Here is a 24254-nt window from a genome sequence, read left to right on the forward strand (position 1 = left end):
TTCAAACCTTCTGTATATTGTTCATATTTTTGACAGTTTTAAAGTTCAAAGGATCCTTTTCCTTATTACAAGGTCTCTCTTATCTATAATCTATTATACCAGTCAACATACCAGAATCCCAAATATGTAATTCCCTTTTTCATTATATACACAACCTAAGCAATCATACAAATCCAGGAAAAAGTACCCTGTGCTCACTGTCAGGCTGAAAATTTTCTCTTATCACAGACTTATCTTTCCGAACCTAAACAAAATCTGCTAAGGGTATAAATTACTGCCCATCCAGCCACACAGGCTGATTCAATCAGAGACAAATGAAGAGTCTGCCACATAGCAAAACCTAAAGGTACTGCCATCAAGAAGTAAGCCTGGGCAACACAGATCTTTATTTCCATAAGCGGTGAATGTAAATGTCAGTAGGATTTCTTTCCTTTTTTCCTATAATTTTTAGATTTACTCTGTGATTCGCAGATAACTTACCCCTAATAGACTGTGACTACACCATATTCCAGTAACAATGTACTTTAAAATCTCATGGTCTACTTGTAGGTAAGCTTTTGTAAACTGTTTTCTGAAATCAGGATAGGGCAAATTCAAACTACTGTGTAACACCTACTCAAATGCGAGAAATAAGTGTATTTTCCCTGAGTACATTCCAAATACACAACAAACATGGTTAAAGTAATAACATTGGCATTGTTACCAAATCTCCATTTATTTGTAAAAGATGGATATGAATACTCAGTAGCTAAATATTTACAATTTCATTAACAAACTAAAGTTAACATATCCTCTGTACATCTCTCTTTTTACACTGATCTTTTACCAGTATGCACAGTTGCACTTTACTAACATATACAAACCATACAAAATAATTCCATAAACTTAGTACTAGAATATGTATAAAAAAAATCTGACAAGTCAAAATGAATTTGTCTTGAAAACTTTGTCAAATTTGTATATTACTCCAATTTTCATATGAACATCTATCATAAAATCAAGAGTAAAAGAGAGAAAAAAAGGCAATTCAATAGATACTGAAGGCCAGTTTATACTAAAATTTTGCTCATATGAATCATCCCTTTGACAAAATTTGATTTAAACTTTACACCTCAAAGCTGAAGTTATTAGTCATCAAAGTTGGAGGCACCTTTTATTTGTTTACCGTGCACATGATATCTTGCTAACAAGGCCTATTCACTCTCTTCTTTTTTTTCTTCCTTGGGAACAACAGCAACTCGTGTGGCATTACCATCATAATCCTTGTCATTGATATTGAGCATCAAGGTATCCGCTCCTAGATACACACGGTTCTGGGCCTGGGAAACCTATGAAAGCAAAATAAAAGGCAAAAGTTATAACAATGATGATACATTATATGAAGTAAAATGAGCCCTCACCAGTTAAATATAATAGGATGGTTAGGGCTGCTGAATTAGCATGAACATAAAACTGTCAAGAGGCTTCTCTTGAAAAACTTAAGTATACTGAAAAATATACGTTAAGGCAGCCAAATCCATATGTACGAGGATGACAAATTTCTCCTTAACATTAAAGTTCTTGTATTTCCTCTTTAAGCAGTACTATAAGGAGCTTTCAAGCTCTCGCTTGTTTCTAATTACTCTAAAAAACATAATTAATGTCAAAAAGTCCAAGGGAAATTACGTTATATTACACATTCTACAAGCTCATAACGGTCCAAGGTAACTACTGACATGAAAACCTGATCAATCACAAAACGCATAAAGTAATCACTTTTCTGAGTGACCTGCCCTCCATAAATATGATAATTTCATGCCAAAAAAGTTCAAGAAAGCCTTAAACTTAAGCGGCAAGGGCTAAACTGGTGAGGTTTTACAATTTTAAATTCCCACTAATCAGAAGTACAGTATTATTTCATGTAGTGCAGCAAACACTACATACTTATGTATTCAGACTTACCGTCTTGCCAATATTAACAGCAGCCTTGATCTTGCGAAGTTTCAGATATCCAGGATTCAAACTTATAGCAGTTCCTAAGTGCACAGAAGTTAAGGAAAACAAAATATCAAATCATCTAAACATTCATGTGGTTATGAATGGAAGCTTTCTCATGACTATAAAATTTACCAAGACATGACAAGAGAAGAGAGAACTAGAATACATGAAATGCCAAAATTCATGACCAAACGTATTTCATCTCACCATCTGATTGGTCAAGACTCCCTTTCTCACTCCCATATTTTGGGAGAAGTCACAAGCCTTAATCCTAGACAAATGTCATCATTTTGCTAAGCACTGAATATGGAAAAGGAAAGAAAAAATATGGGGCACAAAAGTTAAAATGGAAAAGAATAAAAGAATGAATAAAGAGAAGTTTAGGTTTGTAATGTGTGTGTGTGTGTATGGAAAATTTGTCTAGACTGGTAGTGTGGTTAAATGAATCAATGCATGACCAGCAATCATGTTGGTTGGTGCAAAATGATTCTGGGCATCATTTTAACACTCCTATTTAGGACAGCAGTACTTTACCAATATATATGTGAATGGCACTCAAAATCTTCATTGTCTATAGAATTTCTTAACTGAACCTTATAAAACTGAGAGCAGAACACCCATGTTAAATGCATTTGGAGTTTTCAAATGTATACGATATTAAGATACCTTCACAGTAAATCTCATCCAAATTATTCTAAATATATATAGTGATTATCCCTGGGGATAGGGGAGAAAGAATACTTCCCACATATTCCCTGCGTGTCGTAGAAGGCAACTAAAAGGGAAGGGAGCGGGGGGCTGGAAATCTTCCCCCTCTCATTTTTTTTTTTCCAAAGGAAGGAACAGAGAAAGGGGCCGGGTGAGGATATTCCCTCAGAGGCCCAGTCCTCTGTTCTTAACGCTACCTCGCTGAGGCGGGAAATGGTGAATAGTATGAAAGATATATAGTGATATGGCATCATGTGTTCCTATAAAACTGAAAATGAAGCTTACATATTAAATAAGAGAAATGAGTGTATATAAGACACATGTAAAGAAAGACATCATGTTAGTGACACAAACGATGAAAACTGGAAACTGTGTAAAAAGGATATCAATTTGGCAGCTTCTGCTTCACCCTCAGCTTGCACAATCTTCTGTTGTCTCTCCTGCCTGGCACGCTCCACAACAAAGGAAGCTCGTTGGGCCTCTTGTTGTGCTACCTGAGGTAATGAAAATGCACAACTATTAAGACAACTTCAGCAGTAATACTGAAGAGATTCTGATATTCAAACCTATGTCCTTGATAAAGCACTAGAGTAAAAAGATTTCCTATCACGGGATGGCTTCTCTTGGCTACATTCAGACTGCAACATGGATTGCCACACTTTTGAAAATTCCATAGTCAAGGATATTATTTCCAATTTCAGTCTCTTACTGCAACTCATACTTTGAAGTTTTCTATCTGCCTCTTTACCTCCGATAACACTACATATCTGTACTTCCTGTGACAACTTCATCTGTTCCTGGCACTAACTTCGAGATGAAGGAAATGCCATAAAGCAACAAACAAATTATCAGATATTGAATTTCAAATCTAATGAAGTCAACAAATAAGCATCTAATATCAAGGTCTTAGACTAAATAATCTTCAATTAAAACAGGATAACAATATTCAAATATACATTTTTTCATACATATTTGTTATTTCCCATGTTAGCTTAATATTTCACAATATATATGTATAATCAATCATACCTAACGAGTCACTGAAACCTGCAACATCTTACCTGTTTGGCCTCCACAGCTGAGTTGTACTCCCTTCCAAAACTGAGCTCTGTGATGGATACATCATCAAGAATAATGTTGAAGTCTTCTGCTCGCTGAGTCAGGTCACGACGAATCATCAGAGAAACCTACAAGTAAAACTCATGCTATAAGTATGCAGACTGAATGTTGTAAGCTAAAAGTGAGTTAAATTACTGATGAATTAATCAAATAAGATTATTGATGATAAAGTCTACCTGGCTACAAGTGCCTTTGACATGGTTTTGCATGTCTATACTTATTCTGGAAATATTATTGCAAGCCAAGATAAGGCATAAAAGTACTTAGTAACCTACAAATGGCAGATAACATTTTCTAAAATTAAGTGCACCATCAACAACAAAGATGACTGCATGAACTAATAACCCCTAGCATGCATTCAACAGCAAACGTCAGAAATCTTTACATCACGCTTTCCTTCTTAAATGCACTGTTTGCTCGTTATAATTCACATCAAGATTTATCATTTTCCACACTGTCAATTCCATTGCAATCGGTATGTATGGTGACAACTTCCTCTTCAGAGACATATCACAAACACACAATAATTATGTCTTCCAATACCTTCAATTAATCCTCAACTGAAAACCACTCCTTTTACTTTCTGCCATTTCTGCTAAACCATCATTAAAACATGGATGACATAACTCTATATAAGACTTTACAATCACAGTATTCAGACTGTTTAAAAGCTAAAGCACAAAAAGCCTCTTGGTCCAGTAAATATGAAAAGTTAAAGCACACAGAGGACTGAGATCCAAAAAATCAAATCATTAATATTCCCAACTGCTTAACGCATCCCAACTTGAGATAAAATGCATTTTGAGAAAGTAATCATGAAGTTAATCTTTTTAAGAAAGTTTGCCATTCACACAGTATCCCCATCCAAAACATCTCTAGCCATTAGTCATTCATGTATTGCATTTGTCTCTCTTTTTCCAATCTCTCTTCCCTTAGAACATTCTGTACACTACTAATCATCTTAGCAAACATGGTTTCATGTGCCAAGTGTCCTTCAAGGGTGTACCATCTTAAAAAGTTTCCATTTAGGCAAATTTCTAATGTTTTCTTTGCATCAGATATCTTTTGTGTATGTTTATTCTTTAATCTATCTGTTCTTCTACCTCTTAACCAAACTAAGCCTGTTATCCACCTCTACTGCTCTTCTTTATCTATCTAGATCCAATTAAAATAAGGTTTCACATTCATAAATTTGCGACAATAAGGCTAAAGAGGGATCAGAATTCAACAAGCAGTTCTCTATACATAACCAATGTAATTACTCACCTGCTGTCTCATGGTGATCAATTGGGCAGCATTAAATTTAGCCACAACTGACTTAAGCACTTCATTGCAAATGGACGGAAGAACCTGAAAAAGCAAATCTTTAATTCTTTCTGAATAATACCCATGTATTTCGCATGGACTTACAGCACTCCAATTCCTCTAGGTCCTCCTAACATAAACTCAAACCCCAATTTGTCCTGTTTATCCCCCCATACACACATCATCTCACCTCATCACCTTACTCTTCTTTAAATCACCTTATTCTTTTCACACACATTCCCAAACTATGTCAACAGCTTCTGAAATTTCTAACTGGAGTCTGCTAACACAGATATGTCATCTGCATACAGCAACCGATTACCTCCCAAGCTCCTCCACTATCAGTGCACTGCATTACCTCCCACAAAAAATTAAAACAGCCATGGTGACAAACATGAATCCATGATATAGAGCAACCTTCACAGGGAAACTCCCTCCTCTCTTACCACCTGTCCACATTCCTTACTGTCCCATCAAAATCTTTCATTTCATCTATAGCTCTTCCATAAAGCAACTCCACAATACATTTCCATATTCAAATGTGCCACAAAATAATTGCTCATTCACTAAATACTTCATACATTATTTCAGAAGAAAACCTCAAGTAGCTTCTTTATATAACAGTAACTTTTGTGACTCAAGAGAACTGTATTCTGCTCACCTTTCTCACATACTTGTTCCGAACAAGTCAACACCAACAACTGATAGTATATGCATTCATCTGTGCTAAGTTTTAATGTCAAACATTTATCTTGGAACTCGTATGTGAGCCAAAAGTAGAGGCAGGTGAACACAATATGCATTAAAAAACATAAATTTAATTCTTATATTACAGTACATACTGTATAACACAAATGACTGGCACCTTTAATCCAGTATTATTACCTGACAGGATGAATGACCAGCAAAGATAACTCTGTAAGCTAAAACTAGAATAGTCTTCCAAAAACTAGCAACCAGACTACAGTCCACCAAAGCAGATTATGCAATAAAGACAATGTATGAAGAAGCAAAGGGTTGTTGACAGAAATGGTCTAGGATAGTACTACTATCCCGACTTCTAAATGGTGAAGTGATGTCCAGAAACATCTTACTTCCTCCATGTCAGGACTAATACAGAGAATAGTCTCATGCCAACATTAAATGGATTTTTCATCATAATGCAAAGGAAAAGCAAAATGATATATAAATAAATATTACCTTCTCATCAAAGTCCAAACCCAGATTCTGATGGATATTTGGAATGGCTGAACTCACAGGTCTTGACAACACTCTTAAGGAAATATTAACCATCTGTAGGTCTTTGCTACCTGTGGGTGAGGTGATCTTTCTTGGCCGGGCCCTGCAACATAATTAAATACTACATCAAAAACAGAGTTAATTATGTATCTTTTTTGAAATGGATAGATCTATATCTATCCATTTCATTTCATGTTTATAAAAAGTATTCCCAGTAATACCCACAAATACTGGATCAGCCGAGTTATTAAGCATTTTCTTTTAGCTTCTTCAACATCTGTGCGCACTCCTTTCAAAGTTTTAGACAAAAAAGAATGGCCCTTGGCATTCCTTCAGTGTTAAAAAAAGTTAAAATCAGTGCCAGTTACGGGTCTAGTTGGTTATCCAGGAACACTGTTAATAGAAACTTGAAGATCTACAGGAAAAGTGGTACACTGTTGTTTCCAATCTTCACCTACATAACATCAGGACCAGAACATCCACATAAGTACCTAAAGATGGATAAAAACTACCAATGCGATTAACAATCACTATACCTAATATCATAGATGACTGGGTACTGGAACCAAGGTATACGAAAGTGTAATCCTTCAGTGTAAATATCTTGCTGTATTCCACCAATACGGCTAAAGATGATGGCACGCTGACCACCTTCAACTGTAAAAATGAGAACAAGAATCTTCCAATTACAAATAATAATAACAGTAGTAATAATAATAATAATAATAATAATCTTTTCTTTCTTTCAAACTATTCGCCATTTCCCGCATTAGCGAGGTAGCGTTAAGAACAGAGGCCTCGGCCTTTGAGGGAATACCCTCACCTGGCCCAATTCTCTGTTCCCTCTTTTGGAAAATTAAAAAAAATGAGAGGGAAGGATTTCCAGCCCCCCGCTCCCTCCCCTTTTAGTCGCCTTCTACGACACGCAGGGAATACGTGGGAAGTATTCTTTCTCCCCTATCCCCAGGGATAAAATAATAATAATAATAATAATAATAATAATAATAATGACATTCAACTCAAATCAGCCAGCTAATTCATGATATTGTTAAAACTAGTTGTGCTCTAAAAGGACTCAAATATTTCGTAAATGACTCAAATCAACATTCATTCAAAAGATGAAAAAAATCACAATTTCAGGTCCTATACAAAGAATATGATGAATGACATGAAAATAGTAGTGAAACACTTCAGATGCAGGTATCTAAAAGAGAAGCACACTGATAGGAAACTTTTAGAAATATTCCTATTTGGAAACTGAGATAATAATATTGCTGACTTCTTTTAATGCCTTGTTAAAGATGCTTTACTTGGTGCTCATGACCTAAGATTTGCTGCCTGAACTGTGATACTGATTCTGTAAAAAGTACTCTCCTCAGTAAGGAGACTCTTCATCTTTTAATCTATTTGCTGTTATGTGTGGTTCAGTTGTTTTTTGGGGGGTTCATAACATATTTCCTTGCCTCTGCCCAACAATTTCCTTCAGCTTGGGCATACCCACTATGAAGAGAATTACCCTTGTGATTACCACTGTATATGTGATTATATTTGTGTTACAGGGAGAGTTTTACACTCACGTTGCCCTGTCTCTAGAAGTATATATCCTCATTTACTGACCAGCTTAGGCCTAAGGAAAGAATGAACACCTGAGTGGGTGTTGGCCAATGTCAAGCCTAAGATTGAAACCCATGAGGGCCTAACTGTACTGACACATGGTCATCAACTCTAAGATCTACACGACAGAGGAATGTGGAGACATTTCAAATACTTTATTGTGTCATCTCCCATTCTCTAGTTTACTTACACTAACTAGAGAGTTGTCCTTCATACGATTTTCTTGTCTTTATGATTGATACTAATAAATATCATATCACATAAGAGTACCAAAGAAATAATCTTTAAAATATGAAAAAACGTTTCTGGATTATTAACACTTGGCAAAAGTGACAGACCTATGAAGATGACTTGAGTAATTACTTACCCTGCGACAATAAACTAGTGATAGCAAGGAAGACTAAGATTAGAGGAAAATGTGTGGTTAACTGATGTACAGGTATATGAAACACACAACCAAATAAACCTAATCTAACTTTGCCTTGCGACTCATATTTACTTAAGCTCTCAATGTTATAGATGAAATTACCAAACGACATTTGTCTTCCTTATCCTGCCATGTGATGGAGAACGTTTAACAACAGTAGAGACACTCAATGAGATGGGCATGTGAAGAAGCAAACACACACTACACACACACTCCACACACACCGCCAAAATCCTAGCTAAGGAATGTGTGTGCAAGATCAAGACAAAAATTTTCTTTTTAAATAACATCATATGCATTATAAAATTAGGCTGCCAATGGAAGTGATTTCGAAGGTTCTGCTGACTTATAAAAGGGGGGTTTCACTTGCACTTTCCATGATCATCATATCCCTCTAAACTATCATTTACAGGCGAGTGTCTGAAGAACATGGAGTTAAACCGTCCACCGATTTCTGTAGGCTGGGGAACCAGCAGCACAATGTTCACATGGAATCTAATGACATTTGTGCAGTTAAGTTTGAAATCTAGGATAGGTTGGAAAAAAACAGTGTGTACTTCTGTCAAACGAATGAATGAAGCATAAAAACATTACAAAACTTCCCATAAACTCAGCTCTGCTAGTTCCTAAGCATACAGTAGGAATTGGAAGCCAATTACAAGTTATCAATGATTTACTATCGTAGAAGTCGTAAATGTCAATAAATCTCATGAGCACCCTTGAAAATCAATATTCATTTTTTCCATTTCCATGGATTATTTCTAAGATAAATCACAAGGTTAGACATATCTTCAAACAAGCTTCGGATACAGAGTGATTTAATTCTGGAAAACATGGGCTTAAAGAACAGAATATACCAAGATCTGAAACAACACAATATAAACTACAATATTAAACAACATTTTACATTTAGATTCATGACAGTGCTAATCCACAACTTTACAAAATGACTCGTCACTATTCGTACTTTAGCAACATTTAAGGACCTACAATACACAATTTAAGGTTGTTTGACTGTTTATATTGCAAGTCGTTTGCCCCACTACCTCAGTTTGTCAAATGACATTTTTTGACATAAAAAAAATAGTCACTCGATCGTACATGATCCTCACATTTTGAGATTCTATTAAAACAGGAGGAAGACGGTTTCCTAAGAACTAATACCCTTTGATTAATTGAACATGTTCTCATAAGTCTGAGCCAATACCCCATACCTAATATTTACGTGCATTAAAATGAAGCATAAGACTCCTGTGCTTTTAAAAACCCTAATGAGAAACCATACATTATCCTGCATGGCTACAGAAACCCTCAACAGCCTATCATGTGATACACATTTATGAAACAATCGAGCCGGAGAGCCAGAGTTGCAGACGACACCCAGCCAGTCAGCCTGACTGGGCCCCACACTAACCTGTGTACATGGACTGTGACAGGCCATATGCCGCGGCTCCAGCAGCAGCCAACAGCTTCAGTCCCGTCCCTAGGCCACGGGGACCCTTCCCAAGACGCCCAGCAAGATCATTCAGTTTATCCGCCATTGGTTACAGTACAGCTGCCTGATGTAAGACCTCAAGACACACATGTAAATATGGCCACTGCGCAGGCGTCAGCTCCAGCCGGCGATGGTTCTATTTCATCATTTTGTGAATGTTTTTGGGCGATATATATTGTATATTTGATAGTTACACGGAATTTTGAATATTGCAAGAGGCTTTGAGGCTGAATTAGACTGTGGTTTGTCTTTTAATATTTTGTTTTCTCATGAAGTTGATGAACGATAGTCTTTGATACACTGCAGAGAACTTTGTCCCGGCTGTCTGGAGTGGTTGATTGTCATTATCAATAATCATCACCAGAATGTAGATTACCATTCTTCATATATCCTCTATAAATGTGAATAATGATCTTATCGTAATGAAAGCACAGGAAAGATGTCATTCCCTCTTAACCCAGGATATTAAGAAAATTAATATTCATAGTATGGATTTGCGTCAACGTATCTCCATTTGACATGAACTGATGAGAAAATGTCTAGACATTGTTTAAACATATTAGCAGCATAATTCACTTCAGTCTCTGTTTCAAGGAAATATATAATACCATGACTAAGGATCTGGCGCTTGCTAGTCCAAATAATACAAATGGACTGATTAGTTCTCAACTCGTGACTTAAGTGTAAGATGATAACCTCGAAAGTTTATGAAAAATGCCATGAGCCTGATAAGTTCTTATCAACACTGGTTGAATGGTATTAAGGAATGGCATCCATAGAGGACGAAACTCGAGAAACGTTGTTCTCTTGCAATGAAGCATCTTTTTTTTTTTTATATATATATATAACTTACACCAAAACTCCTCTAATAAGGAGGGCGTTGTGAACTGCCCCAGAGGTGGGTGCTTGCCTGGGGTGTGAGAACGGTGGATTCAGAATGAGATGGCAGTTAGCAACAACTTCGAATGAGAGAATCGGTAACTGAGATAAAGTCTTGAATTTCTGGGAACTTACCAACCCTCCATGGACCAAATCCAATGCATCCACAACTGTATATCGATTGGCTTGCCTTAGGGAAGAAGAAAAGAGGGCCAAAGGTTCGAAATGTGATGGGGCTCGAAAGGTGACGGTACTTTGCAAAATGGATCATGCTTACATCACCTTCAACACACTCATCTTCCCCTCTACACTCCTCGAGAACCACATCTTCACTGCTCCCTCGAGTTGATATTTACCATATTGTTCACAAGCGCATTTTTACAACACCTTTGACAAACGAATCGCCACTATATTCTTTGCACCTTAATCATACATTTTGACCATATTCTTGACAAACTCCTCTTCACTATACTCTGAACGAACTCATTTTAACTACACGCTGGACAAATTCATCTTTATTGGACCCTTGATTAACTCATCTTTAGTACACCTTTAACAAATTCATGTTCAGTGAACTTTACATAGTGAAAATTCCAACTAACCAATCCATCCCACACTCACCCCCTCTTGAAAAATTCAACTAGACTACCATACATCCAGCCGCCTTGCCACATTTCATCTTACGAAAGGCTTTCACCACCTCTTCTCTCTTCACGATACCACTTTTTATGACTCACTTTACTTATCTCCCCAACCCCATTAAACACATTCAACATGGAATAAGTAGGTGTTAGTCGTTGCTGTTTTTATTTAGGATTTCTTTATTGATGTAAGATTAAAGTCAAAAAGTATAAAAAGAGGAAGAGGCCCTGATGAACATCACTGGTCTCTCTCCCGGCGTTAGGAAGAACTGACCTGAGATCCCAGGGTCAGTGCTTGAGAGAGAGAGAGAGAGAGAGAGAGAGAGAGAGAGAGAGAGAGAGAGAGAGAGAGAGAGAGAGAGAGAGAGAGAGAGAGAGAGAGAGAATAAAAAGTGATGGCCAATTAGCCTCCTTAGTCTCATGGAGGGTACAGAGCTGTGTTTCCTGGCAATGTGTTCCTTTCAAGTTGTCCGCTGGTAGTGTTCTTCAACTGTTCATTTTCTAACCAATGGAGTTATTGATAATTAGGTTTAGGGTGTAGGGATTACTAAGGTGAAAAAAAAACTAATAACCTCCCTTAATCGTTTAGAGGGAACACTGTTATGTGTACTACACGTTTGCTAGCTATGTGGTCGTGGTCGATTGTCCACTGAGGTGTTCTGCAATTAGTTTAAGATAAATATCTTTCTTTAGGATGTATTGACCATTACAGTTGAAAAACAATTAAGCTTAATAGTCTCTCATAATCACTTGGAGCGAGTAGTACTGTGTTCGCTATACGTTTGCTAGCATCATGTATATTCGCTACACTGATTGATCGCTATTATTCTGCTGCACCTTGGTGTTTAGCTTGTTATTATGATGGCAGGGGTTAGGAGAGCTTCTACATTAGTCAATGTTCTTTCTAAGTTTAATCGCCTCACTATCACCAGTGGTCACACAATCTCGCCGGCACTGCGAGGAGTGACGACAAACAACTATTTCAGGTGAGAAAGGAAACGAATGAGGTTCACCTTCCAAAGACTTTGGCAAATTGATGTAAGGGAACCTGTGATCATTTCCTTGCCCAAGTTAAAATGGTTAATTGTACATGACTTAAGTACACAGTAAAATTACAAGTTGATTTAATGAATGAAAGTTAAATTAGAGCTTAAGGGCACCTCAGAAATAACATACAAGTACTTTGTAATCACCTTATTTTCCTCTTTTTTTTATTTAGGACTCTCTTAAGCTCAGCCTCTCTTCATACCTCTGGCAGCCGTAGGGGCTTATCTGAATTCTTTGATGATGAGAAGAACTGGGGAGAGCAGGTGGTGAAGGTTGGCCGTGCATGGAAGGTGGATGAGATAAGGATCAAGAGCAATGACGATCTTCATAAGTTGTGGTGAATTTGCATTTATAGTTTAGTACAATTTTGGAAGTATGTAGAATTAATTATCCACATTTTGATTGCACTAGACAATGTTCAGCTGTCATAGTGTCTACTGCATTTTCAGCACGTGCGGAAAAAGGTCACAGTAGATGTTAAGGATTCCTAGTGTTTATTTACAAATACTGACAATATATGCATAATACATTTTACTAAAATTTCTCAGATTAATTTTTACTCCATTGTTTACCCCAGACAATTCACTTACCCTGGTTCAGTCCAATTGAAGGTTGGTCTAGATCAGGGGTGTTTGGTGTCACCATGGCTCTCTAACTTGTTTTTGGATGGGGTGGTTAGAGTTTTAAAAAAAGAGGGGCAGCTCTTCAATCAGGTAGTTATTGGTTGGGTCTGGGATGCAGATGACCTGGATTTAGAGGATACCAACAAAGAGAGGAGGGATTAGAGAACACTTTCTTAAAAATGAAGATATGTAAAGCAAATTTACTTTCTTTTAAGAAAATAATCTCAATATACAAGCAGGATTTTTTTTACCTATAGTATGTTGGTAAGTAGAAATTATGGGTTTTATAGCTAGAATTATTTCTGCATTGCCAGGTATGTGCTTCTGAAGGAGAAAAATATGTTGCTGACAATGGAACATGCTTGTAAGGAAGAATGCAGACTGTTTCCCAACCCAGAAAGAATTGATAAGGTATGTGGGGGAAGGACCCTGGGTCTGATTCTCTAAACTTTTAGAATTAAGAAAGAATGACCACTAATGACATTTGACATCACTAGAAAAGCAGTAGTCATAATTATATCTAATTTTATCCAAATATTTTGCATATTCAAGGCTTACAGTATTACTTTAAAAGTTTAGCTTTTAGAATGAAAGAATTGCGAGTAAATGGCAACATCAGTGAATGTTTGAAAAACATTACCAATGGAAGCCAGAGCTTTGTAATATCATGGTTATTTAATGTTTTATAATGGTGTATGCAGGGACAGTGTGTTGATGGGAAATACAGATATGAGCAAGGTTCTTATTTTTAAGAAAGGTGGGTCACTGCTATATGATATCTGTGTGTATGGAAGAGAATTAAAAGTTTTGATGAGTATAATGCATATAGGAGTAATGATCAGGAAAGGTTGTAGTGGAGAAGAATTGGAGATACTGGGTAGAGTGTGGAGTGGTAGCTTGTGGGGCCTTTGGGTAATGGCATGAGCAGGTTTTTGATCTGTCTAATCTGTTTGTTGACATGTGTCAGCAGTTGATGCCATGCTCATTCATGGGTGTGTCTGGTATATTTTAACTAGAATATGGAAAGTTTAGATAAATGTCGTCTGCTTGGAAGGTTACGTAAGGTTTTCATAGGTTCTGTCGTGCTTTTATAAGTGTTTCTCTTACATTGCTTGATTCTTCATTTTCCTTGATATTCCTAACCCATGCCACTATTGCCTTATTTGTTATTGTAGAATACAGTATAATGCACTTAATCATGATCTGCTACTTTTTTGTATTATCTAAATACCTTTAATACTGTTCCAAAGCAAAACTACTCTGTATCCAGAGTTAGTTACATTTCATAGCAAAATTTAAAATTACCTTAGTTTCTAAAGAAAACTTTTATTGGAGATTTGAATGCATTGCAAGTTGTATCCAGGTGCTTTGAAAGGAAAAAATATTTTTATTATTTACTGAAAAGGTAAACATAATATTGTACATTCTATTTTACAGCATAAAGTATATTTGGTGGTGCAGTAGTATTAATTATAAATATTTGTGATGCATATTGCAGTATTGTATTGATACCTTTGGATTTAGTCATAGTAGTAAGTATATAAATGATGTGTGATTCATAGGACTGACTTGTATCATACATTCATATTCGACAAACAGATATTTTTATTTATTTATTTTTTTTTTTTGCTGCTGTCTCCCGCGTTCGCGAGGTAGCGCAAGGAAACAGACAAAAGAAATGGCCCAACCCACCCCCATACACATGTATATACATACGTCCACACATGCAAATATACATACCTACACAGCTTTCCATGGTTTACCCCAGACGCTTCACATGCCCTGATTCAATCCACTGACAGCACGTCAACCCCGGTATACCACATCGATCCAATTCACTCTATTCCTTGCCCTCCTTTCACCCTCCTGCATGTTCAGGCCCCGATCACACAAAATCTTTTTCACTCCATCTGTCCACCTCCAGTTTGGTCTCCCACTTCTCCTCGTTCCCTCCACCTCCGACACATATATCCTCTTGGTCAATCTTTCCTCACTCATTCTCTCCATGTGCCCAAACCATTTCAAAACACCCTCCTGCTCTCTCAACCACGCTCTTTTTATTTCCACACATCTCTCTTACCCTTACGTTACTTACTCGATCAAACCACCTCACACCACACATTGTCCTCAAACATCTCATTTCCAGCACATCCATCCTCCTGCGCACAACTCCATCCATAGCCCATGCCTCGCAACCATACAACATCGTTGGAACCACTATTCCTTCAAACATACCCATTTTTGCTTTCCGAGATAATGTTCTCGACTTCCACACATTCTTCAAGGCTCCCAGGATTTTCACCCCCTCCCCCACCCTATGATCCACTTCCGCTTCCATGGTTCCATCCGCTGCCAGATCCACTCCCAGATATCTAAAACACTTTACTTCCTCCAGTTTTGCTCCATTCAAACTTACCTCCCAATTGACTTGACCCTCAACCCTACTGTACCTAATAACCTTGCTCTTATTCACATTTACTCTTAACTTTCTTCTTTCACACACTTTACCAAACTCAGTCACCAGCTTCTGCAGTTTCTCACATGAATCAGCCACCAGCGCTGTATCATTACTTTTAGTAAAATAAGTGGGGTAGCAGATATTATGGGAGTTTCTGATGGATTTGAATGATTATCCAAATGAAACTCATTAAAAGAAGTAAGTGTTATTTTGTATTGGATTGGTCATTATGACATTTTACTTTGATTTGTTAGCAACATTTTATGAATTTTGAAAACTTTGATACTTGTGCATTCAGTAGAAGGAAAACAGTTAGTATAAGAATTATCAAAGTTTGTATTTAGAATTTTCTGTTCTCTTTTAATTTTTTCCTGAAAACATTATCAGCAAGCTCCTGAACAGAGGAAGCCTGAGTCATTGGGGACAGGATGCATTAATCATTCATGTGTTCAGAACACCTCTGGATTCCTATTTATTGTTGTTAGTGTTGTAATGTATGCTCTCCAACATGCTTTCATCTTTTTGGTATCTTGATGTGTCTTTTTATGATTTACGGTATGTATACTTATTTCATTCAGGTTGAGGAAAGTATGAAAAATATAGAGACAGTGGTGCAAGAAAGAAATCGTGCATATTGGATGCTGGAGACTGGAGAGGCAGGAGGTAGACCTGGTGGTATGGTTAGAGATGCTCTTGGTAAGGAGAAACTTGTTATTTTTCCACAGTTTAAAGCATAGGGAAGTGCTGATTCACTTGGATCTGCTCCCTTGCCTTTTTCCCTTTTGTCCTATTCTCCTGTGTGTCATGAACTGACATGGTCAGTAGTTTTTTTGATCTATGTAATCTACCTTTTTTAAGTTTTCAATACAGCTAAATATGTCAGATTTAATTTGAATCTGGTTAGTCATCTAGCCAATTGATATAGATAATTGGTTAAGTTTTGACATTATATAGACATCCACAACAGTTTTCAGTGTAATGTTGTATATTTATTGCACGAGGATGTGCCTATAACATTCTATATGAAGTGAGAGAATTGATAGGTGCTTGAGGTATTACTCCTGAAGGTGCCAGAGGAAGTATTTGAGATTGGGTGCAGTGGAACTATTTTGTGTGTAAATACGGTGTGAATGGAAATTTTGGTGTCATGTGATGAGTCAGCATTTTATATGGAGTGAAAATGCAAGAAATCCTGTACAGTTCTTATCTTGGAAGTTCCTGTTTCACCGTAATGCATTAAACTTTGGTTGAGGGTGTGTATGAGTGACCTAAGAGGTTGTGTGCACTTAACCCTCCCATGTAAAGGGGAATGGAGTTTTGAAGAGTGTGTGCAGCTTGTCTCATCATAAAAGTTCTCTTGAATCTCTTAACTTTGAATAATGTCCAAGGCCAGTAAAAACTGATGAACATACAAGCTGCTGAGCTAGCATTGACAGGGTGAGCTGTGTAAATCAGTGTCAAGATTATTTTGATTACATCTCAGTCATAAATAGCTACACCATGAGGAGCCAAATCTAGAGCATTTTCAAGAGTTATTAGCACCATTATGAAGGAATCAGCTATGAGATAATATTCCAATTCTAAGAAAATATGTATATCTGTCTGACTGTCTCTCATCATTAACTCCAATCCCAATTGAAGTGGCATGTATTATGCACATACAGCCTGTGAAATTACTCATACTCATCCAAAATCCATGGCGACCACGTTAAAGTGAAGTTTGGAATATAACACTTACACAAGCGCTTTTTTCTTTTACACTTTGTTTGCTGAGTAATTCAAGTGAAACCAATTGTTGTCTTCATTGTCTGTGTGTTATCTATCACTGTAAGTTGCACTTTATCCATCAAATTAGCCTTTGTCTTAACTTGAAAAGTTTGACAAAAATGTTTATGCGTTGTATAGAATTGAATAGGTTAATACACTTAACTTCAGTTTGGTTTTGCCTGAGAGAGTTGGGCCACTTGTATAAAGGCTTAATCAGGAACTTAAACATAAGATCATGAAGATTTTACCTATAGTCATAGAACTTCAGACAGACGCATTGGATATTTTCCAAAAATATTTACATTCATTCTGAAAATACTCCCAATAACTCTGCTGCGCCACAGATGACACAAGTGTTTCATGAAACTTGCTTTTAATTTTTTTTGGACGGTGCAATATTTTAAAATATACTGAATCTGATAGTAGCATTTTGGTGTTATCGTTCACTAGCATGTTCTGCTTTTATCCACTCAATTTTTCTTACCGCAAATGCTTTTCCCATCTTACCGAAGTTGTTTCAAGAAGAGACAAACCCCAGCCTTATTTGCACACATCCACTTACTGTCTGTTGTATATAATGCAAAGAAATGCATTAGATATATTTGTCTGTACCTTTCATCAGCCAGTATGCACATGGAGTTTTAGGTAATGTCATAAACTGTGTTTTTAATAATAGAATGTTGTATTTGTTGTATTTCACACAGGCTCTCGTAAGTATAAGAGGTTCACTGAACACTTCATTCCTGTCTGGATGCACCGTCAATCAAAGGAAGCAATTCATCGTGGGATGGCAGTTGGAAAGTTCCAGAGGCATTTAAAGGAACAGAAGTTTTTGGAAAAGAGAAAATACTACAGGTGGGATCTTAAGACATTAGTTTGAAAATTATAGTGTAGACTTTAGATTATCATGAACAAGACATTAGTTTGAAAATTATAGTGTAGACCTTAGATTATCATGAGTAGTGGAATGAAGTAGGTGATATTCATTGATGCAAGCCTGGGAAAGCACCAGAGCTGATTAGGTCCTATAGTTATGTCGTCTTTGTCCATGGTCCTATAGTTGTGTCTTCTTTGTTCATTGTTAAGGTATAAGTAAGGTTTATGAACACAGGGAAAGAATATTTGCTGGAAATAAGGCTTAATGTGAAGTGATGAAAGCTCCCAGAAATCTCTATTACTCGTTCACAGTTTCCGCGTCAGCCAGGTCGCACTAGAAGCTAAGAAAAGGTCTCATTTGCTCACATCCATTCTTTAGCTGTCATATTTAATGCACCAAAGCCGCAGCCCCTGATCCACAATCCAACTAGGCCCACAGTCCTTTCTGTGGTTTCCATCAGCTGCTTCATCTCCCCTGGTTCAGTAAATTGACAGTATGTTGCCCTTATATACCACTTTGCTTCAATTCACTCTATTCTGTGCATGTCTTTCAAACTAATTGTCCTATTGTTATCACTAGCCAAGTAAGGATAGCCTATACAGTAATTAAATCAGGGCCATTATTTTCTCTCTTAAATAAACTTTTGTCTAGAAGTCTCTCAAGGTATGCTTATGGGATTTTCTTAAGATAAAGATTTAACAGTTACAATAATATTTCACTCCTACATGAAAAGGATATTTTAAGATTCTTTCAGTCATCATGTATAACAACACCAGAACAAAAAATTTAAGATTTGTATCCCACAACCAACTATTTGTGAAATGAATTTTGATCGGTAACCCACTAGAAGTGGCATGAGAAAGGTGGGAGGTGGGCAGATTAGAAAGGGTAGTGAGTGGTGGGATGAAGTAAGATTGTTTGTGAAAGAGAAGAGAGAGGCTCTTGGACGTTTTTTGCAGGGAAGTAGTGTGAATGACTGGGAGATGTATAATCGAAAGAGGCATGAGGTCAAAGGTAAGGTGCAAGAGGTGAAAAAGAGGGCAAATGAGAGTTGGGGTGAGAGAGTATCATTAAATTGTAGGGAGAATAAAAAGATGTTTTGGAAGGAGGTAAATAAAGTGCATAAGACAAGAGAACAAATGGGAACATCAGTGAAGGGGGCTAATGGGAAAGTGATGACAAGTAGTGGTGAAGGGAGAAGGAGATGGAGTGATTATTTTAAAGGTTGTTGAATGTTTTTGATGATAGAGTGGCAGATATAGGGTGTTTTGGTCGAGGTAGTGTGCAATGTGAGAGCGTCAGGAAGGATGGTTTGGTAAACAGAGAAGGGGTAGTGAAAGCTTTGTGGAAGATGAAAGCCGCCAAGGCGGTGGGTTTGGATGGTATTGCAGTGGAATTTATTAAAAAAGGGGTGACTGTGTTGTTGACTGCTTGGTAAGGATATTCAAAATATATATAGTGAAGTGCCTGAGGATTGGTGGAATGCATGCATAGTGCCATTGTACAAAGGCAGAGGGGATAAATGTGAGTGTTCAAATTACAGAGGTATAAATTTGTTGAATATTCCTGGGAAATTATATGGGAGGGTATTGATTGAGAGGGTAAAGGCATGTATAGAACATCAGATTGGTGAAGAGCAGTGTGGTTTCAGAAGTGGTAGAGGATGTGTGGATCAGGTGTTTGCTTTGAAGAATGTATGTGAGAAATACTTAGAAAAACAAATGTATTTGTATGTAGCATTTATGGATCTGGAGAAGACATATGATAGAGTCGATAGAGGTGCTCTGTGGAAGGTATCAGGAGTATATGGTGTGGGAGGTAAGTTGCTAGAAGCATTGAAAAGTTTTTACCAAGGATGTAAGGCTTGTGTACGAGTAGGAAGAGAAGAAAGTGATTGGTTCCCAGTGAATGTCAGTTTGTGGTAGGGGTGTGTGATGTCTCCATGGTTGTTTATTTGTTTATGGATGGGGGTTGTTAGGGAGGTGAATGCAAGAGTTGGAGAGAGGGGCAAGTATGCAATCTGTTGTGGATGAGAGTGCTTGGGAAGTAAGTCAGTTGTTGTTTGCTGATGATACAGCACTGGTGGCTGATTCAGGTGAGAAACTGCAGAAGTTGGTGACTGAGTTTGGTAAAGTGTGAAAGAAGAAAGCTGAGAGTAAATTTGAATAAGAGTAAGATTTTTAAGTTCAGTAGGGTTGAGGGACAAGTAAATTGGGAGGTAAGTTGAAATGGAGAAAAAGGTTCTAGGAGCGTTGAAGAATGTGTGGAAGGTGAGAACGTTATCTTGGAGGGCAAAAATGGGTATGTTTAAAGGAATAGTTGTATGGTTGCGAGGCATGGGCTATAGATAGGGTTGTGTGGAGGAGGGTAGATGTGTTGGAAATGAAATTTTGAGGACAATATGTGGTGTGAGGTGGTTTGATCAAGTACGTAATGAAAGGGTAAAAGAGATGTGTGGTAATAAAGAGAGTGTGGTTGAGAGAGCAGAAGAGGGTGCATTGAAATGGTTTGGTCACATGGAGAGAATGAGTGAGGAAACATTGACAGAGGATATATGTGTCAGAGGTGGAGGGAAATAGGAGAAGTGGGAGACCAAATTGGAGGTGGAAGGATGGAGTGAAAAAGATTTTGAGCGATTGGGGCCTGAACATACAGGAGGGTGAAAGGTGTGCAAGGAATAGAGTGAATTGGAATGATGTGGTATATCAGAGTTGATGTGCTGTCATTGGATTGAACCAGGGCATGTGAAGTGTCTGCAGTAAACCATGGAAAGTTTTGTGGGGCCTGGATGTGGAAAGGGAGCTGTGGTTTTGGTACATTGCATATGACAGCTAGAGACTGAGTGTGAACAAACGTGGCCTTTGTTGTCTTTTCTTGGTGCTACCTCGTGCGTGCGCAGGGGGAAGGGGGTGCCATTTCGTATGTGGTGGGGTGGCGATGGGATTGGGTGAAGGCAGCTAGTACGAATATGAAGATGTGCATATATGTATATGTCTGTGTATGTATATGAATGCATACATTGAAATGTATAGGTATGTATATGTGCGTGTGTGGGTGTTTATGTATATACATGTGTATGTGGGTGGGTTGGGCCATTCTTTCGACTGTTTCCTTGCACTACCTCGCTGACGCGGGGGACAGAGACTAAGTATAATAGATAATAAATAGATCCCTCTAGAAGTAGGTTTTGTTGTTTTTACACAGTGGTTGGGCTCACCTTAGTCGCTTACAAGCTATTAATCTTTCTAAAGCAAGTGTATCCCTTTTAATATGCTTTTTTCCCCCATACATATTTGCTGTTTCCCACATTAGTGAGATAACTTTAAGAACAGATGACTGAGCCTTAAATGGAAAATTTTCCCTTTGCCCCCATCTGTGTTCATTCTTTTGGCAAAATAAAAAAAAAGGTTCCAGCTAACTGCTCCTACCCATTTTAGTTGCGCTCTACAGAATGCAGGGAGTACCTGGGCATTATTCTTTCTCCCCTCTCCCCATGGTCACTTACAGGTTGTTAATCCTTCCAAAGTAAGTGTATCCATTTTAGTATGTATCCAGATTTTAAGAAAGGAGGCAGTGCACAGGAGAGTACAGATACAGTATGTAAAGCCATCACTTGATATCAGATTAGAGTGCTTAGCCAGTTTCACCACGAAAAACTTATGAGCAATCCCAAGACCTTACTTGTAACAATATTGTCCATGGCTCATAGAACCATAGACACCCTTAACAACAGATTTTCAGGAATGTTACCCTTTCACTAAGCGAGTGCCCATGGTATATATTTATCTCCACCCTCAAGGAGAGGATGAAAAGCTGGGCTAGGCCAACTGCCACTTCCAGGATTCAAACCCTGGTGGGCTGGTGTGATAAAGCATCAGTGACACTAATTAGTACACCATGGAACCCCATAAAACTAATAACAGTTATCATTCTCTTCATCCTCTTAGGCTGTATAGGTCAAGTTCTCTGTATCTTTCATGATAATACATGTGTTTTGATGCCTCAGTTTTGTGTGTAAAACGCTTTTAAATTCTCTCGAGGTTATGAGTATCAGATTGTCTCATTGGTGACCCTGCAACATAAAAGTATTCTATTTTATTTCTTATTAATACAGTGAATATTTTCTTAATTATCTGTCTGTCTGTGGTGGTGGGGTTTCTCATTAACAGTAGACACACATTTAGCAATGACTCTTAGGTGTATTTTAAGACTAATACAGTTGAATTGTGTTGGACCTCTGTGCTCATTGTTTGGTTTGTGGGGGATAGAAGTGGATAGGAAGCTTTGGTTTTGGTGCATTACACATGACAGCTTGAGACTGAGTGTGAATGAATGTGGCCTTTTTGTCTGTTTTCATGGTGCTACCTCGCTAGAGCAAGGTGTGGTGATATGGTTTCCCATGGGGCGGGGTAGCGCCAGGAATGGATGAAGGCAAGCAAGTATGAATATGTACATGTGTATATATATGTATGTCTTTGTATGTGTATGTTTATGTATATATGTTGATATGTATATGTATGTATGTGTGTTTTTATGTGTATATATGTGTATATATGTGGATGGGCCATTCTTCGTCTGTTTCTTGGCGATACCTCGCTGACGTGGGAAATGGTGATCAAGTATAATAATAACATTGATAATAATAATAATAATGATAATAATAATAATAATGATAATAATAATAATAATAATAATAATAATGATAATAATAATAATAATAATAATAGATATATATTATTTATCCCTGGGGATAGGGGAGAAAGTATACTTCCCATGTATTTCCTGTGTGTTGTAGCCTTAAGGCGACTAAAAGGGGAGGGTGCGGGGGACTGGAAATCCTCCCCTCTCGTTTTTAATTTTCCAAAAGAAGGAACAGAGAAGGGGGCCAAGTGAGGATATTTCCTATAAGGCTCAGTTCTCTGTTCTTAACGCTACCTCGCTAACACGGGAAATGGCGAATTGTATGAAACAAAAAAGAAATATATTCTATTGATATGTGGAAAATTATATGCACTGTAATGTGTAAGGCTTTAGTGATAACCTTACAGAGAAATTAATTTTTTTCAGACGTATCAATAATCATGTTCGTATGCTTATGCGACGCTACCCAAATATGAACCTAGAAGCACTTCAGGAGCAGTATCCTGAATGTAACATAGAGGCTCTACGTAGAACGAAGTATGCTCGTGGAAACCACAGTCAAAATAAGGGTTAATGTATCTTTTTTTTTTACATCTTCCCATGAGCAGCAACATAATATCTTTTCCAACTAAATGATTTGTAACTGGAATAGTGCATAGATTTGCATATATGAATATAATCTGCTAATTTAAAATGAATCCTCTTAATGTTATATTGTTACAAAGGTACTGGCAAATATCTATAGATTTGAATTCTTTTTTGTTAAACAACAGTTCAGATTCCTTTTTCTTGCTACAGTCCCAATGATGTTAATATTTGATGAAGAAATCAGCTGATTCTTTTTAAACAACAGTTCAGATTCCTTTTTTTGTACTGCAGTCCCATTGATGTCATTGTTTGCTGAAGAAATCAGCTTATTGACTTAGTCATAAAATATTTAGAATTTATCCAACTTTACTGTTAATGCATGAAATAGTGACATGATAAGGAAGTGGAAATTGCAGTAAATATTATTTGATGAGCTGCACTGGAAAATGAGTTATTTTTATGACAGTGTCAGTGATGAGTGTTATGGAATTTATTTTGTGGTCATGATAAATGTAATATATTAGTTGTGATTTTATTTCTTGATCTTTTATAATTTAGTACTGCATATTGATATGTTACTTGTTTTTAACAAAACTGTAAATATTTATTATTGATGAAATATAAGGTTTTTAAACCCTTTCATATATGTCCATTAAACCTAAGACTTGCATTTCTGAACAAGTAGACATGTAGTTTAGATAGAGTATAGTTACCTTCTGCCAATGGGCTGTTAAGGGTGAAGCACAAAAGACTAAGCAGTAGCACTGGAGTTCAACAGTTATGGAGACTCTTTTGCCTGGCTACCCTTTTAAGTGAGTTCCCACAGGGAACAGGCATCATAGATATAGT

General features: G+C 37.2%; 2 protein-coding genes across 2 annotated transcripts; one reads left to right on the forward strand and one right to left on the reverse strand.

The window, feature by feature from the left end:
* Positions 1-606: 606 nt before the first annotated feature.
* On the reverse strand, positions 607-10022 carry Phb2 (prohibitin 2). The gene is made up of 8 exons (XM_071664026.1): positions 9804-10022; positions 6885-7005; positions 6310-6451; positions 5071-5154; positions 3747-3872; positions 3072-3179; positions 1942-2019; positions 607-1328 (listed from the first exon to the last, which is right to left on the reverse strand). Exons 1-8 carry the CDS (start codon positions 9928-9930, stop codon positions 1194-1196), a joined length of 921 nt encoding a protein of 306 aa, XP_071520127.1. The 5' UTR covers positions 9931-10022; the 3' UTR covers positions 607-1193.
* Positions 10023-12239: 2217 nt separating this feature from the next.
* Positions 12240-24043, forward strand: mRpL47 (mitochondrial ribosomal protein L47). Its single transcript, XM_071664028.1, has 6 exons — positions 12240-12390; positions 12624-12788; positions 13389-13485; positions 16111-16228; positions 18004-18154; positions 23244-24043. Exons 1-6 carry the CDS (start codon positions 12263-12265, stop codon positions 23389-23391), a joined length of 807 nt encoding a protein of 268 aa, XP_071520129.1. The 5' UTR covers positions 12240-12262; the 3' UTR covers positions 23392-24043.
* Positions 24044-24254: the final 211 nt, after the last annotated feature.

Source organism: Panulirus ornatus, chromosome 8 (genome assembly GCF_036320965.1).
Source record: "Panulirus ornatus isolate Po-2019 chromosome 8, ASM3632096v1, whole genome shotgun sequence".
In the NCBI taxonomy this organism is placed as follows: domain Eukaryota; kingdom Metazoa; phylum Arthropoda; class Malacostraca; order Decapoda; family Palinuridae; genus Panulirus; species Panulirus ornatus.